The sequence below is a fragment of the Amia ocellicauda genome, chromosome 6, assembly GCF_036373705.1.
Source record: "Amia ocellicauda isolate fAmiCal2 chromosome 6, fAmiCal2.hap1, whole genome shotgun sequence".
Lineage (NCBI taxonomy): Eukaryota > Metazoa > Chordata > Actinopteri > Amiiformes > Amiidae > Amia > Amia ocellicauda.
In genome coordinates, this window is record NC_089855.1 from 45,561,038 (window position 1) to 45,573,225 (window position 12,188).

Here is a 12,188-nt window from a genome sequence, read left to right on the forward strand (position 1 = left end):
AGTTCCTCCTAGGCAAGCGGATGCTCGACCAAATTCACAAACTCATTCACATTGGCTGGGTCTCCCTGACCCACCCATTTTCTCAAGGGGGTGGTCAGAGCTCGCAAGTACCCGTCCATGACTAATATTTCCATTATCTTTTCAGCACTATTAGCTCAACTTTGAGGTGCTTGTAGTCGTCTGCAAGATCCGGAGCCAAATCATGTTAGGCCTTTTGGCTTCCCCCAACAGGAAAGGTGCCACAATCCCTGCCCATTTAACTTGGGGCCACGCCTCCCTGGAAGCAGTCCACTCAAAGGCCAGCAGGAAGGCCTCCTCATCTTCATTTGTCATCTTCTGCAAGACATGGGAGGGACATATAGCTCCAGCACTAGTAGTAGGAGTCGCCATTGTACCCAGTTGGGCCCTTATGAAGGCCACTTCCTGCGGGGTAACCTCAAGCTGCTGAGTACAGTTGGTCTGCTGTTGCACCCTGGTATTCTCTTGCTGTGCTGAGGTTGCTGCTACCAGTGCTCTGACGAGCGTGTCTAGCTCTGCCATGTTCCTTCCTTAACCTGGGAGAGAGGGAATTGCTGGCCGTCATCTCAAGATCCCACTGCTGACACCAAGTGTGACCAGTCCCCGCCTGTAGTTGGGCCGCTAGGGTGCTTCTTCACTCCGATCACAGCAGTAGTTACCCGATTCATAGTCGTCTTTAGCTGGGAGTGCAGGACATAGCACCCCTGCTGGTGAGCATGGAGTAAGCAGGGGAGTGCAGGACATAGCACCCCTGCTGGTGAGCATGGAGTAAGCAGGGGAGTGCAGGACATAGCACCCCTGCTGGTGAGTGTCAACCACGCAGGGGAGTGCAGGACTTGGCGCCCCTGTTTGTCTCTCACAGTCACACACGTTTACCTCCGCAAAGTACATAAAACAAACACAAACAATCCTCATAAACAGTTCAATACGCCGGACACAACTCTAACTCCTCACCTCTAAAGTTTTGCATTGAACATTGTAGTTGTGTCTCTACGCCCTAGCAATGTTGGGAAAGTCCATGGTTCTTTGTTAGAAGAGACACAAACAACCTTCTTCCCCACGGCCACTGCTCTGCACTGATTCTTTATGTAGTGCCTGGCTCCGCCTCCCCCACTAATGCAAGAGCAGTGGATTCTGGACAATGTAGTGTCCTGACCCTGCTGCCATGTTTTTAAAGGGACCCAGTCCCTTAACCAATTAGATCCTAACTTTACCAGTACTATATACAAAAAAACCTGGTGTTTAACTGAACACAATCAACTTCACATTTCCCAATACAATAAAGCACAATAAGCGTGTTAAGTGCACCACACACTTGGGTACAATAGGGCTTAACAAGATGCGTATGATTTAATATCGCTTTAAACATCCAATCTTTGGTGTATCAGCCTGGATAAGGGTGTCTGCCAAGAAATTAATAATCATAATAATAATCATCATAATAATAATATGGTGTCAGTCATGTAATTTGTGAAGTTAGGATGTAAATGGTTACAGTAAGCCACGTTAAACATTTTAGACTTTCCTATTAAAAGCTAATATGTATTTTCACAATGTTATATATAGATCAATATTTAAACATAATTATTATATAATTTTACTGTTTCAGTGCATGCTGGAATACACTGGTCTACAGCCAAAATGCTTCCAAAATAAATTTAATCAAACTGACTAATTCTGGGTCACTGAGAATGAAAATGATGCTTAAAATTGTTGATTGGCTCTAGTTTTCAAGATATGCTACTGGGTCAGTATATACGACTCTTGACTTGGGAATGGCGAAGGATAAGTGAGTTATAAAGGGAAGGGATCTCAATTTAAACCAGAAATGACTCAAATACATCTCTGACTGGATCTATGAATAAATATATGACTGGGTTTGGACAGTACTTGCTTTTTGAGCAAAACAGCGAATGATGCAATCTGAACCTGGTATTGCGTCATACATGATATGAATTGCATCATGTTATTCCTGGAAGTCATGGATGCTGCAATCATAACTTATATCACTCTGCTGAACCAATTGCCTTCTATCAGCTCTAGACGCTATACAGTGTCATGCTCTCTTATTTGTCAGACACGTTTCTGTATAGCCAAAGACATGCAGACATGAACAGAACAGACATGCCTTGTACTTGTGTGAACAATGCAGATAACGTCTGCTATGTTTGTGGTGAAGTGACTTTTGCATCTTAAAAGCGCAGTATAACTACTATGGTTTTGAAAGGCGATACCTTTATTTTGGCTTCAAAATTGGAGATCAGTACACATATGCTGCAACACTTGTTCAATAAATCAACAGGAAAATTGCCTATTGCAGTGCCAATGATGTGGAGAAAGCCAACCGATCATATCAGCAATTGTTACTTTTGCATGGTGCCTCCGGTTGTGAAAGGTATCTCAAAGAAGAAAAAAGTGGAAGAAAAAACAATCTATCAGCTATATGCCCAGTACCTCACGGAGAAGGACTGCCGGTTCCTGATGCACCAGAATCATTCTCACTTGAGTCAAAGGAGGAAGAGGAAGAGGATGAAACTTCTGGTCCTGAACCATCCAGGTCACATGACCCAGATTTTCTCCCATCCTCCTCCTCTGAACCATATCTAGTAACACCAGGTGAACTGAAAATACCTTGTCAGGGAGTGAGGCAGATCTGTTGGGCTCCAGTCTGCAGCAGTGGAATCTCCTGACAGGTGATATTAAACTAAAGCAACCATAAATGCATGAAAAGACCTAGGTTTACAATTTATGATTAAAACTCTACTATCTACACAATATACATAGATGTAAAATGTAAAAGCTTAAATATCTTGGGAACAGTAGCCAATCAGTTTTTTTAATTGTCATATTTGAATTCAGCACATCAAAATCCACAATAAATAGAACATTTAATCTCTGAAGCAGATGACTTTAAAAAAAATTGTGGACCAGTGTTATCAGGGTTCAGTGACTACCTAAACGATACTATAGCCTAACAAATAGGGGAAGTGATTAAGCCCACTTTAGCCCACCAACATTTTTATAAGTTTTACATGTTTTCTTATAAATATGTTAATTTCTTCCCAGTAAAGTGGGTATTAAATCAAAGATTAATCTCCCATCTAAACACTTGTGGTAGAATTTGTCATAAATTGACTAAATTAATTTATTTAATTGGACAAGTGAAAAATCCGGAGTGGGTTTATAAGGTACATATGTACCCTTTAAGCCCACATGTGTCCCAAATAAGCCCACAAGTTTTAACAGTACATTCTTCAAATTCTATTGATTAAGCACTTAATATTTGATAGATTATTGAATTCAGACCTCAAATAACAAACCTAACCAATTAAAATAGTATTTTCATATCTTCTGAGACTAATTTCCATCACAATTTGCTCTGCTGGTGTGCTGGTTGTTGGGGTTGGGGCCGGGGCTGTTGGGGCTGTGGAAGTCTGTGCAGGTGCTTTAGAAAAAAGAGCATGATTTGTGGACACTTGTCTGTCCACCCAGCTCTGGCTCACAGGGAATATTCCAGGGCTCTCAAAGCCAACGATTATGTTTTCTGGCTTGAGAGCCATGGGGAATTCACAGGGAATTCCTCCTTTCAAATTTTCAGTTCTTTCCTCCATTTCCTTTTGACTAGGGATGCACCGATCGTTATCAGGCCAATATGGCAAGAAATTACTATAACGGTTATGGGTCAATTGCTTTAAAATGGTCGATATTTCGGACCAATAGTTCTCTCTGAGGGTGAGGCTTTTATAGCATCTGACTAAGCATCCAATTTGTTCTATTCTACTCATGTAGTTTTAACAAAATATTAATGACGCACACAAACTGCAGTCCCCCCCAAGACCTGCTATCATTCTATAGGCAAATAAATAATAGGAAAATGTTGGTATCGTCCGATCTCGTTATATGAATATTGGGTATCGGTATCGGCCCAGATCATCCATACTTTTTACTTCACCAAACACTGTCTTGTTCGGTGGCTGGAGGATGTGGGTGAGGTGAGATGGGAGCCAAATTAAATGATTCTGCTTTCAAGCCATGTGCTAATAGGCATGTCAGGGGCGCTGTTCCTTTTAAGATCATATGACAAAAACAATTACATTTGTAGATTATGATAACTGACGGAACATTAAATATTGTTTTATCTAAATAAGCTTCTAAAATGTTTTGATTTACTATGGTCATCAACAGTTCTTCTCAATTTTTGTTGTTCGAATCTGTGTGACCATCATTCTGACAATGTGGTCAGAAACTCATGAAATGTATATTTTCAAATACAAAATAGTGCTTTTAAATACCAGTGAAATTCATCATATAAGGTTTCATTTGATTTATTAATCTCTTAATTTTATAATTCTTATCAATGTTCACCAAGTTTGGTCACCAAATTCAAGAAAAATGGCTTCTTCGGGCCCCTCATAAAGCAATGTTTTGGGATGACTTCTAAAAATGCTGCTGCACAGTGGCAGCATAACTCCAGAACAAAAAATGTGTTTGGCTCCAAATAAAAAGTAACATGACAGTAACAACTTCATGCATTTGCTGTGAAACAGATCATCCTTCTAAAATTTCCTGTCGTTTTTGTATTTCAAAATAAAAGAGCAAGTGGGCTTATTTGGGTCACTTCCCCTAGAATTGAAATCCTAACAGTCTTTCATATGTTGTTTTTGTCACATTTCAGAATGTTTTATGTATGTATTTGCAGCTTCAGTATTACAGTTTGGTAGCCAGCTCAGTTCGTTTCACTTCCGTTTAGTTAAAAAACTAAATTACAAGAGGAACCACACTCTCAAGATCCTCCATTGTTGTCATGTGGAAAATACTGTTTATTGGGTTTGAGTATTTTACATTTACGTAAATAAAAAACAATTCAATTTTTAATACTTTTGATTAAAATCATTAAAATGTCAGTCCTTAAAATCACTTAAAAAAATTTAAAATCTTTGTGATTTTAACACAAACTAAAACAATTAACTTTAAAATAAACGTGCTCAAATCAACAAAACAAACGTGATAAAAGCAAAAACTGCACACCAACAAAAGAGTCAAATACATTGAAAATAACTGAAAATGCATTAAACAAAATAAAGAAACAATTAAAAGAAAAAACAAACAAAAAAGGTCTAATGCATTTTAAATTAAACCCAAAACGGTCAATGTATTTGACAACAAAATATAACAAAACTATACCAAAAAAAAACCTGAACAATGTGATTTAAAAACAACTAAATCTTTAAAAACAATTAAGATTCGGTTTTTTTAAATCTTTTTAAAAACAATCAGCCGTAAAATCTTTAAAAGATCTTGGACTCGGGCTCCAGCAGGGGGAACTGACCGTCCCCGGAGGTGGGTCCCATCATGGGATCCTAAGCTCCCCCAGATCTTGTATACGCCAGTTCTTGTAGGCTTCCTCCTTGCCCCTCTGATGGACCTCCAGATTGACATAGTCTCTTACAAACACCATGCCCCTCCGCGCGATGACGATCGGGTCCAGCTCCTGCTTATTGAACAAACAGATGTTCCGTCCCTCCCACAGTGCCTGCTTCACTGCGCAGACGACACGCCACCAGCACCTCAGGGTAGATGAAGAGATTCCCTTGGCCGGACCATACAAGATCTGCTGGGCGGTCGCCCGCGCAGGAACGGCGAACCTGTGGAGGAACGGAGAAAACAGGAGCCAGACCCTGTGGGCGGAGGGGCACTCACTAAAGATGTGAGCCTCCGTCTCCTTCCCCAGGCAACCCTTATAGGGGCAGGTGTCATAAGGAGCTATGCCCCTTCTGTGCATGAACACTCGGGTGGGGAGACACCGACTCACAGCCATCCAGGAGACATCTTTCTGCGTGTTCGTGAGGCAAACGTGCGTAGCGTTAGCCCAGATAAACCGGCAGGTTTCGGGAGGGAAATCTTCTATCCGGCTGGTCTCCTGGGTAGATCTCATCTGACTACAGATGGTCTTGTAATCCCAGGAGGCCAGCACGACTTTATGGAGGCCTACTTCGAGCGCAAAGGCTCGGAGCGCCCTGTAGAACGGCGGGGGATCCCACGAGTGCGGCCTGGTGTTATCCATGGCGCAGAGGCCGAATGGTCTCAGGCTGCTGGCAAAATAAAAGCGGTTCATGAAACTCACTTTCTTGCCAGCAGCCTGGATGTTCTTGACCACATAGGCCAGCCCCTGCGCCTTTATCAGCCGCACAACGTCCGGGACCCCCCTGCCTCCGTCCAGGGTACCCTTCACCATCTGCACTCTTTTCAGCCTCTCCATTTTGCTCCCCCAGACAAACCGAAATATAATTCGGGTCACTAGTTTTGCGATGACCTTGTCTGGGGGGAAGATCATTCCTACGTAGAGGAGTATCGGGAAGAGGATGGCCTTTACGACCAGCACCTTACCAGCCATCGTCAAGGTCCTTGTGCTCCAGCCGTGGATCTTCCTTTGGACCTTTGCTATGGCCTCCTCCCAGCTCCGGGTGCCCGTGTTGGTCCCGTCGATCGTGATCCCCAGAACCTTGATAGACGGCTTCACAGGGAACACGGTCGGCGGGCCCCGGCCGACAGGCCATGCCCTGGAGAGGTAGACCTCGCTCTTGGCCTTGTTCACAGCGGCCCCCGTCGCCCTGCAGAAGCCGTCCAGCAGTTCCTCGACCCTGGCCACGGACGGAGCGTCCATGCAGACCACAGCCACGTCGTCCATATAGGCCAGGGCCTTCAGTTGCTCTCCGCCGGAACCCGGGAGATGGAAACCTGTCACCCGGACGTCCCGGCGGATCGCCTGCATGAACGGCTCCAAGCAGAGGACGTACAGCAGGGCCGACAGGGGACATCCCTGCCGGACCCCCGACCTGACCGGAAATGGTTCGGTCAGGTGGCGGTTCACAAGGACCCTGCTGCTTAGGCCGCTGTAGATGATCTTGACCCACTTCCTCAGGCCAAGAGCGAGACCCATCCTCTCCATAACGAGCTGCAGGTATTCGTGGCCCACTCTGTCGAAGGCTTTCTCCTGGTCCAAGCTGATTAGGACCAGGGGAAGCCCTCTCTCGTTCGAGTAGGCCACGACATCCCTGAGCAGCATGGCGTTGTCGGCCGCCGATCTCCCCCGGGCACCACAGACCTGGTCGGGACCCACGACTTGAGGGAGTGGCCGCTGCAGCCGGAGCGTCAGTGCTTTGGCCAGTATCTTGTAGTCGGTGCACAGGAGGCTGACTGGCCGCCAGTTCCTCAGATCTTTCGGGTCTCCCTTCTTGTGAAGAAGGGAGAGGATACTCTTCTTCATCGAAGGGGCCAATCTGCCCTCTCTGTACATCGACCCCAGGACCTGGCCCAGATCTTCCTTAAGCACCTCCCAAAAGATCTTATAGAACTCAGCAGGGATCCCGTCGGGACCCGGTGTCCTTCCAGAGTTAAGACTCTTTATCACCTGGGAGAGTTCAGTGGTGGTGATCTCTGGATCCTCCTCCTCCTCCTCGTCCCCCTCATTGCGGGACTCCAACAGGGACAGAAAGTGGTGGATCAGATTTTGATCCACCACCTTCTGATCGTACAACTCCCTGTAGAAATCCCGCACCACTGTCTCAACAGCCTCTCTGCCCTCCACCTCTTGCCCCGAGGAGTCGATCATGGAGGACATTGCAGGCCGCCTCTCCTTCGTTTTCTTGAAGAAGAAGCGGCTGCATTTCTCATCGTCCTCCATGATGCGGACCCTGGAAAGGACCTTGATCTTCTCTTGCTCCTCCCGATAGAGGGCGGAGAGACTCAGTTTGACCCGGGCCACCTCCTCAGCTAGATCGAAGCCTCTGAGCTGTAAAAGACTCAGGCGCTGGAGGCGGGCGTTTAGATGGTAATATCTCGCCCGTCTCTCGCGAGCTTTCCGTTTCCCCAGCTGAATGAAGTAGCCCTTGGTTCTTTTCTTCATCATCTCCCACCACTCTATGGGAGAATCAAAAAGGTCCTTCAGGGTCCTCCACTCCTCGAGGCGTCTGCTAAAGGTCTTAATCACACGAGGGTCATCGAGCAGAGAGGTGTTGAGCTTCCAGACCCCAGGCCCCGACTCCCGTGTGCTCGGAATGAGCACCTCTGTCGTCAGGAGCCTGTGGTCTGAAAAGAAGACCGCCTCCGAAGACATGGCGGACCTCTCCAGTGGCTTGCTGAGGAGGACGAGATCTATCCTGGAGAAGGAGGAGCCAGAAGAACTCACCCAGGTGAACAAGGGGACCAGGTCCCGACCTGCGTCGCAGAGTTCAAAGTCCTCCACGAACGCAGCGAGGTCCCTGCTGGATCTATCGTTGCGGGGCTTACTCCGGTCTACATCCCTCAGAGCACAGTTGAAATCACCTGAAATGATAACTGGCAAGGTGCCGATCAGGAGCGGGCGTAGCTGAGGGAGAAAGAGGACCCTCTCTCTCTGGCTGGTGGGGGCATAGACATTGACCAGCCTCAATACAGCCCCCTTGTATTTAAAATCGAGGCTGGCCAGTCTGCCCGCCTCTATAACCTTAAATGTTTTTACTGTTAAGAAGGGGTTTTTCAGGAGTACGGCAATCCCGTCCGCTCGGGACACATTGGACCCCGACCAGAAGGATTCTCCTAGGGTCCAAGTGTCCTGGAGATCTTTATATTCTTTTTGGAACGGGATGCCGCACTCCTGCAAACAAATAATGTCTGCCTTCATTCCAGCCAGAGAGTTTAAAACATCGGTCCTCTTTTTCACCTCAGCAATGCTCCTCACATTTATTGAAATGATAGTTAATGCCATAATGGCTGTGAGGGCAATTACCCGCTCCGTAACAATCATGTAAAGAAACCTTTCTCTTCCCCACTCCTCTCTTCTCCCTCACCTAGCTTAGCGCTAGCACCCATCATTTCAACCATTTGCCTCACCGCTTGATCCTCTAGGAAGACTATGGGGGGGGCTCGGCTCCCGCCACCCGGTAAGGCTGGCAAAACTCCACTGGGCTCAGGGCCCGTGGTGCTGGAGGTTCTCCCTGGTTCCTTTGAGGCCGAGGCCCGACGAACAGATGGCAGGGCAGAGGCTTTATGTACAACTGGGGAGAAAACTGTGTAGACCCCGCTAGTTGTTTTTTTAACTAATGGTGGGGGAGGGGGTGGTCTCTCCCTTCCCGGCTGTCTGCCGCCGCAGGCCTCCTCCCCCAGCGCCAGTGACCTTACCATCACGTCCCTGATGTCTTTCTGGGAAAGGACACTGGCGCCGACTCTCGTCTCTTGAGGACCTGCGGCTCTCCCACTACTGCCGGGAGGGCATACCTGACCCCTCCCCTGGGAGAGTCTCAGTTGTGGGGCAGGAGGAATGTTATTTCTAGGGGGCCTCTCATCTACCAGGCTGCCCACTCGGGGCAGTGGAGAAGGCCCACTACTCTCCTCTCCGGAGTCAGAGTGGGGCGTATAGAAATTAGAGGGAGGGGACTCTGGAGCGGGGGAGGAGCCGGCAGGGGGGGGAGAATCTGCAGAATGGACCCTTTTTTTCATCATACCCCCCCTACCCATGCTCCTCTTCTCTGCCCTCCTTCTCTTCCCCGCTACCACTGTCCACTCTCCCTCTGCCTCCACTTCTGACCCAGAGTCAGAGAGGGAGCCTATGAGGCTCCTGAGGATTGTTTCCTCTCTACCCCCATCTTGGGGTATCACCTTTGGAGGAGCCTCCGCTTGATTTTCTCTCTCTCCACCACCCCCGAGGGCCCGCGCCCTATTTGCATAGGAGGAGGGACAATTCCTAAAGAGGTGCCCTCCCCCACCGCACAGGTTGCAGGCCCTCTCCTGCTTGCAGGCCCTGGTCTGATGTTCTCCGCCGCAGACCTTGCACTTGACAACAGTACAGGCTGCGGCTAAATGACCCAGGGCCCCGCAGTTCCTACATAATTTGGGCATGCCATGATAAAAGACAAGCCCCCTATTTGCTCCTAATACCACGGTGCTTGGCAGGTGGCGTACTCCGCCGATGGCGGCCACTTCCACCTGCAGGCGCACCTGCCACCGCCGAGCACCGGTCCAGACCCCATCCTCATCATTAACTCTCCTGTTTCAGACAGGATCTCACAGTGTCTCCTCAGCCATACTTCTACATCATGTTCTGCCACTGCTTCGTTATAAAACTGAATAGTTACAATTTTAATTTCTCTATCTGTCAGGGCGTCGACCACAAAGTCATTCAGGGGCATGCTGTCTTTTTTTTCCCTATACAGGTTCCAAAAACTCTCCAGCACTTGAGGGTTCTTAAAGCTCACCTCAAACACGTCCCTAGGTCCAGGCAGTTTTACCACACAGTTCAGCTCAGAAGGGGCAAAGCCCAGGCCCCTCTGCAGCACGGACCTGCTGAACTCCAGCCGGGTGAGGGCCGCGGTCTCGGCTCCAGCCTCACGGCTGAAGCGCACCGCATTATGGCGCCTCACACCGGCGGTTCGCTGGGCCATGCTGCGCTTTTCCTACCTGGGAGAAGGGTCGGGAGGCTCTCAATCCGGAGGTCGGGGCAAGTCCACCTGGCTGGGGAGCAGCTTCCACCTCCGGGGCTCTTGCAGGGAGCGGGCCTTGCGGGGAGAAGTCCGGGCCCTGGCTGCAGGAGGCCTCCCTCAGGGACGTTGCCGATCGGCCTGGTCGGTCCCTGGAATCCGAGGCCTCTCCTGGATCCTGGCTGGTGACGTCAGCGGGGAGCAGTCCTGGTCAGGCCGGGCTCCGGGTAGATGGTCGGCCGGGCTTCTAGGTGGGACCCACTCCGTGAGGAGTCCTCCGACTCCTCTGGCTAGGTCCCCTGTCGCTCCCGGTCCGTCCCAATCTCCACTCGCCTCGGCCTCCGGACCGCTCCAAGGACCCAGGACTCTGCAGCTCTGTCAACCGGCACCTCCCCGTCTCGTCTGGTCTGGCCTGATGGATCAGCTCCCTGCAAGGAAAAAAGAAAGACTGTCAAATACAGCTCAAAAAGCCCCCTGCTGGACAAAGGTTTCTCTCACTATTGGAAAACCCGCCTGTCTTTCAGCGTCAGGCACACAACTCTTGACATCCACAGCGTGTGACATAATTTACCTTGGCTCGGGTATTGCAGTGGATACACCCCTGACCCATGCCAGGCCAGCTCAGCTCAGCTTGGTTCCGCGTCAGGTCAGATGTGCCAGTGGTAAAGGGGCATTAGTGTACTGTAATTACTGTACTGTAGTGTAAGTACCTATAATATTCACTATTTCTCTCCCTCTCTCTCTCGCTCACTCTTTCAGAGAAGAGATTGGTGAAGAAGAAATTAGCATCACTAATTGCCAAAAACCGCCCGCCCCCCCGTGCACACGCACCCTCACTGGAGCAGCTGAAGACCGAGATCCCTGACGAAGAGAGTGAGTGCCCCCCCTCCTCCTTGCTCTCACAGTCTTGCAATACAGTCAGTCAGTCGGTCAGTCAGTCATTGGGCTGTCCTGAAGGGTATATTTTTACCTCAGAACACATTACCGCTTTGTTGGTGCTAATTTGCATAAGGTATCTATGATGTCACATTAGCTACTAGTGTAACTAAATAGAATTGAATGAAAATCCAACTTTTTTTTTTTTTTTTTTTACAGTTAATCCTTATAAACAAAATAAAACATCCCCTTGTAGTTTAAAATGTTATGTTGAACAGTTATCATGTTTTTATTTAATTTTTACAAGCACACAGTTGTATTGATTTTAATTGCATGAAACATGTTAACCTTCCAGTAAAAGCACCTTAATCATAATAATCTGTATGTACGGTGACGTAGCCTATGTGTGTTAACTTTAATTTGTATTTTATTCAATATGGAAAAAGTGACGGAAATTGTGAATTGGTGTAAAAACCTTGATGAATATATCCTGGTGTTCAGTGTCTTTTTTAATGTTACAACTACTTTGTTGAACAAAGTAGTAAATACTAAAGACACCAGAACAACAGAACCTTGACATTTGAGTTTACTATAATAAAAAGACTCCCTTCTACACCTTCTACAGTTCAGAGTTTGTGTTAATATTATACATTATTATTATTATTATACCGAAAAAATTTAAATAATAATAATCGGTCGATTGCAACGATCTTGCAGAGTTAGTACAGAGCTGCTTTCAGTTCTATGCAATTGACCCATTAAGCCTAATAAATAACACATAATAATTTAAACTTATGTTCGTTAAATGATCCCGGAAAATGCTTGTTCCTCCATGATATT

General features: G+C 47.4%; 1 protein-coding gene across 3 annotated transcripts in view; it reads left to right on the top strand.

Annotated features, from left to right (window-relative positions):
* Positions 1 to 12,188, top strand: part of l3mbtl2 (L3MBTL histone methyl-lysine binding protein 2) — a 39,596-nt gene that overhangs the window by 26,038 nt on the left and 1,370 nt on the right. For all 3 annotated transcript variants that reach the window (XM_066707238.1, XM_066707235.1, XM_066707236.1), the window contains one exon: positions 11,232 to 11,345. In XM_066707238.1, the coding sequence (XP_066563335.1) occupies positions 11,232 to 11,345 (114 nt within the window). The remainder of the gene's footprint in view (positions 1 to 11,231; positions 11,346 to 12,188) is intronic.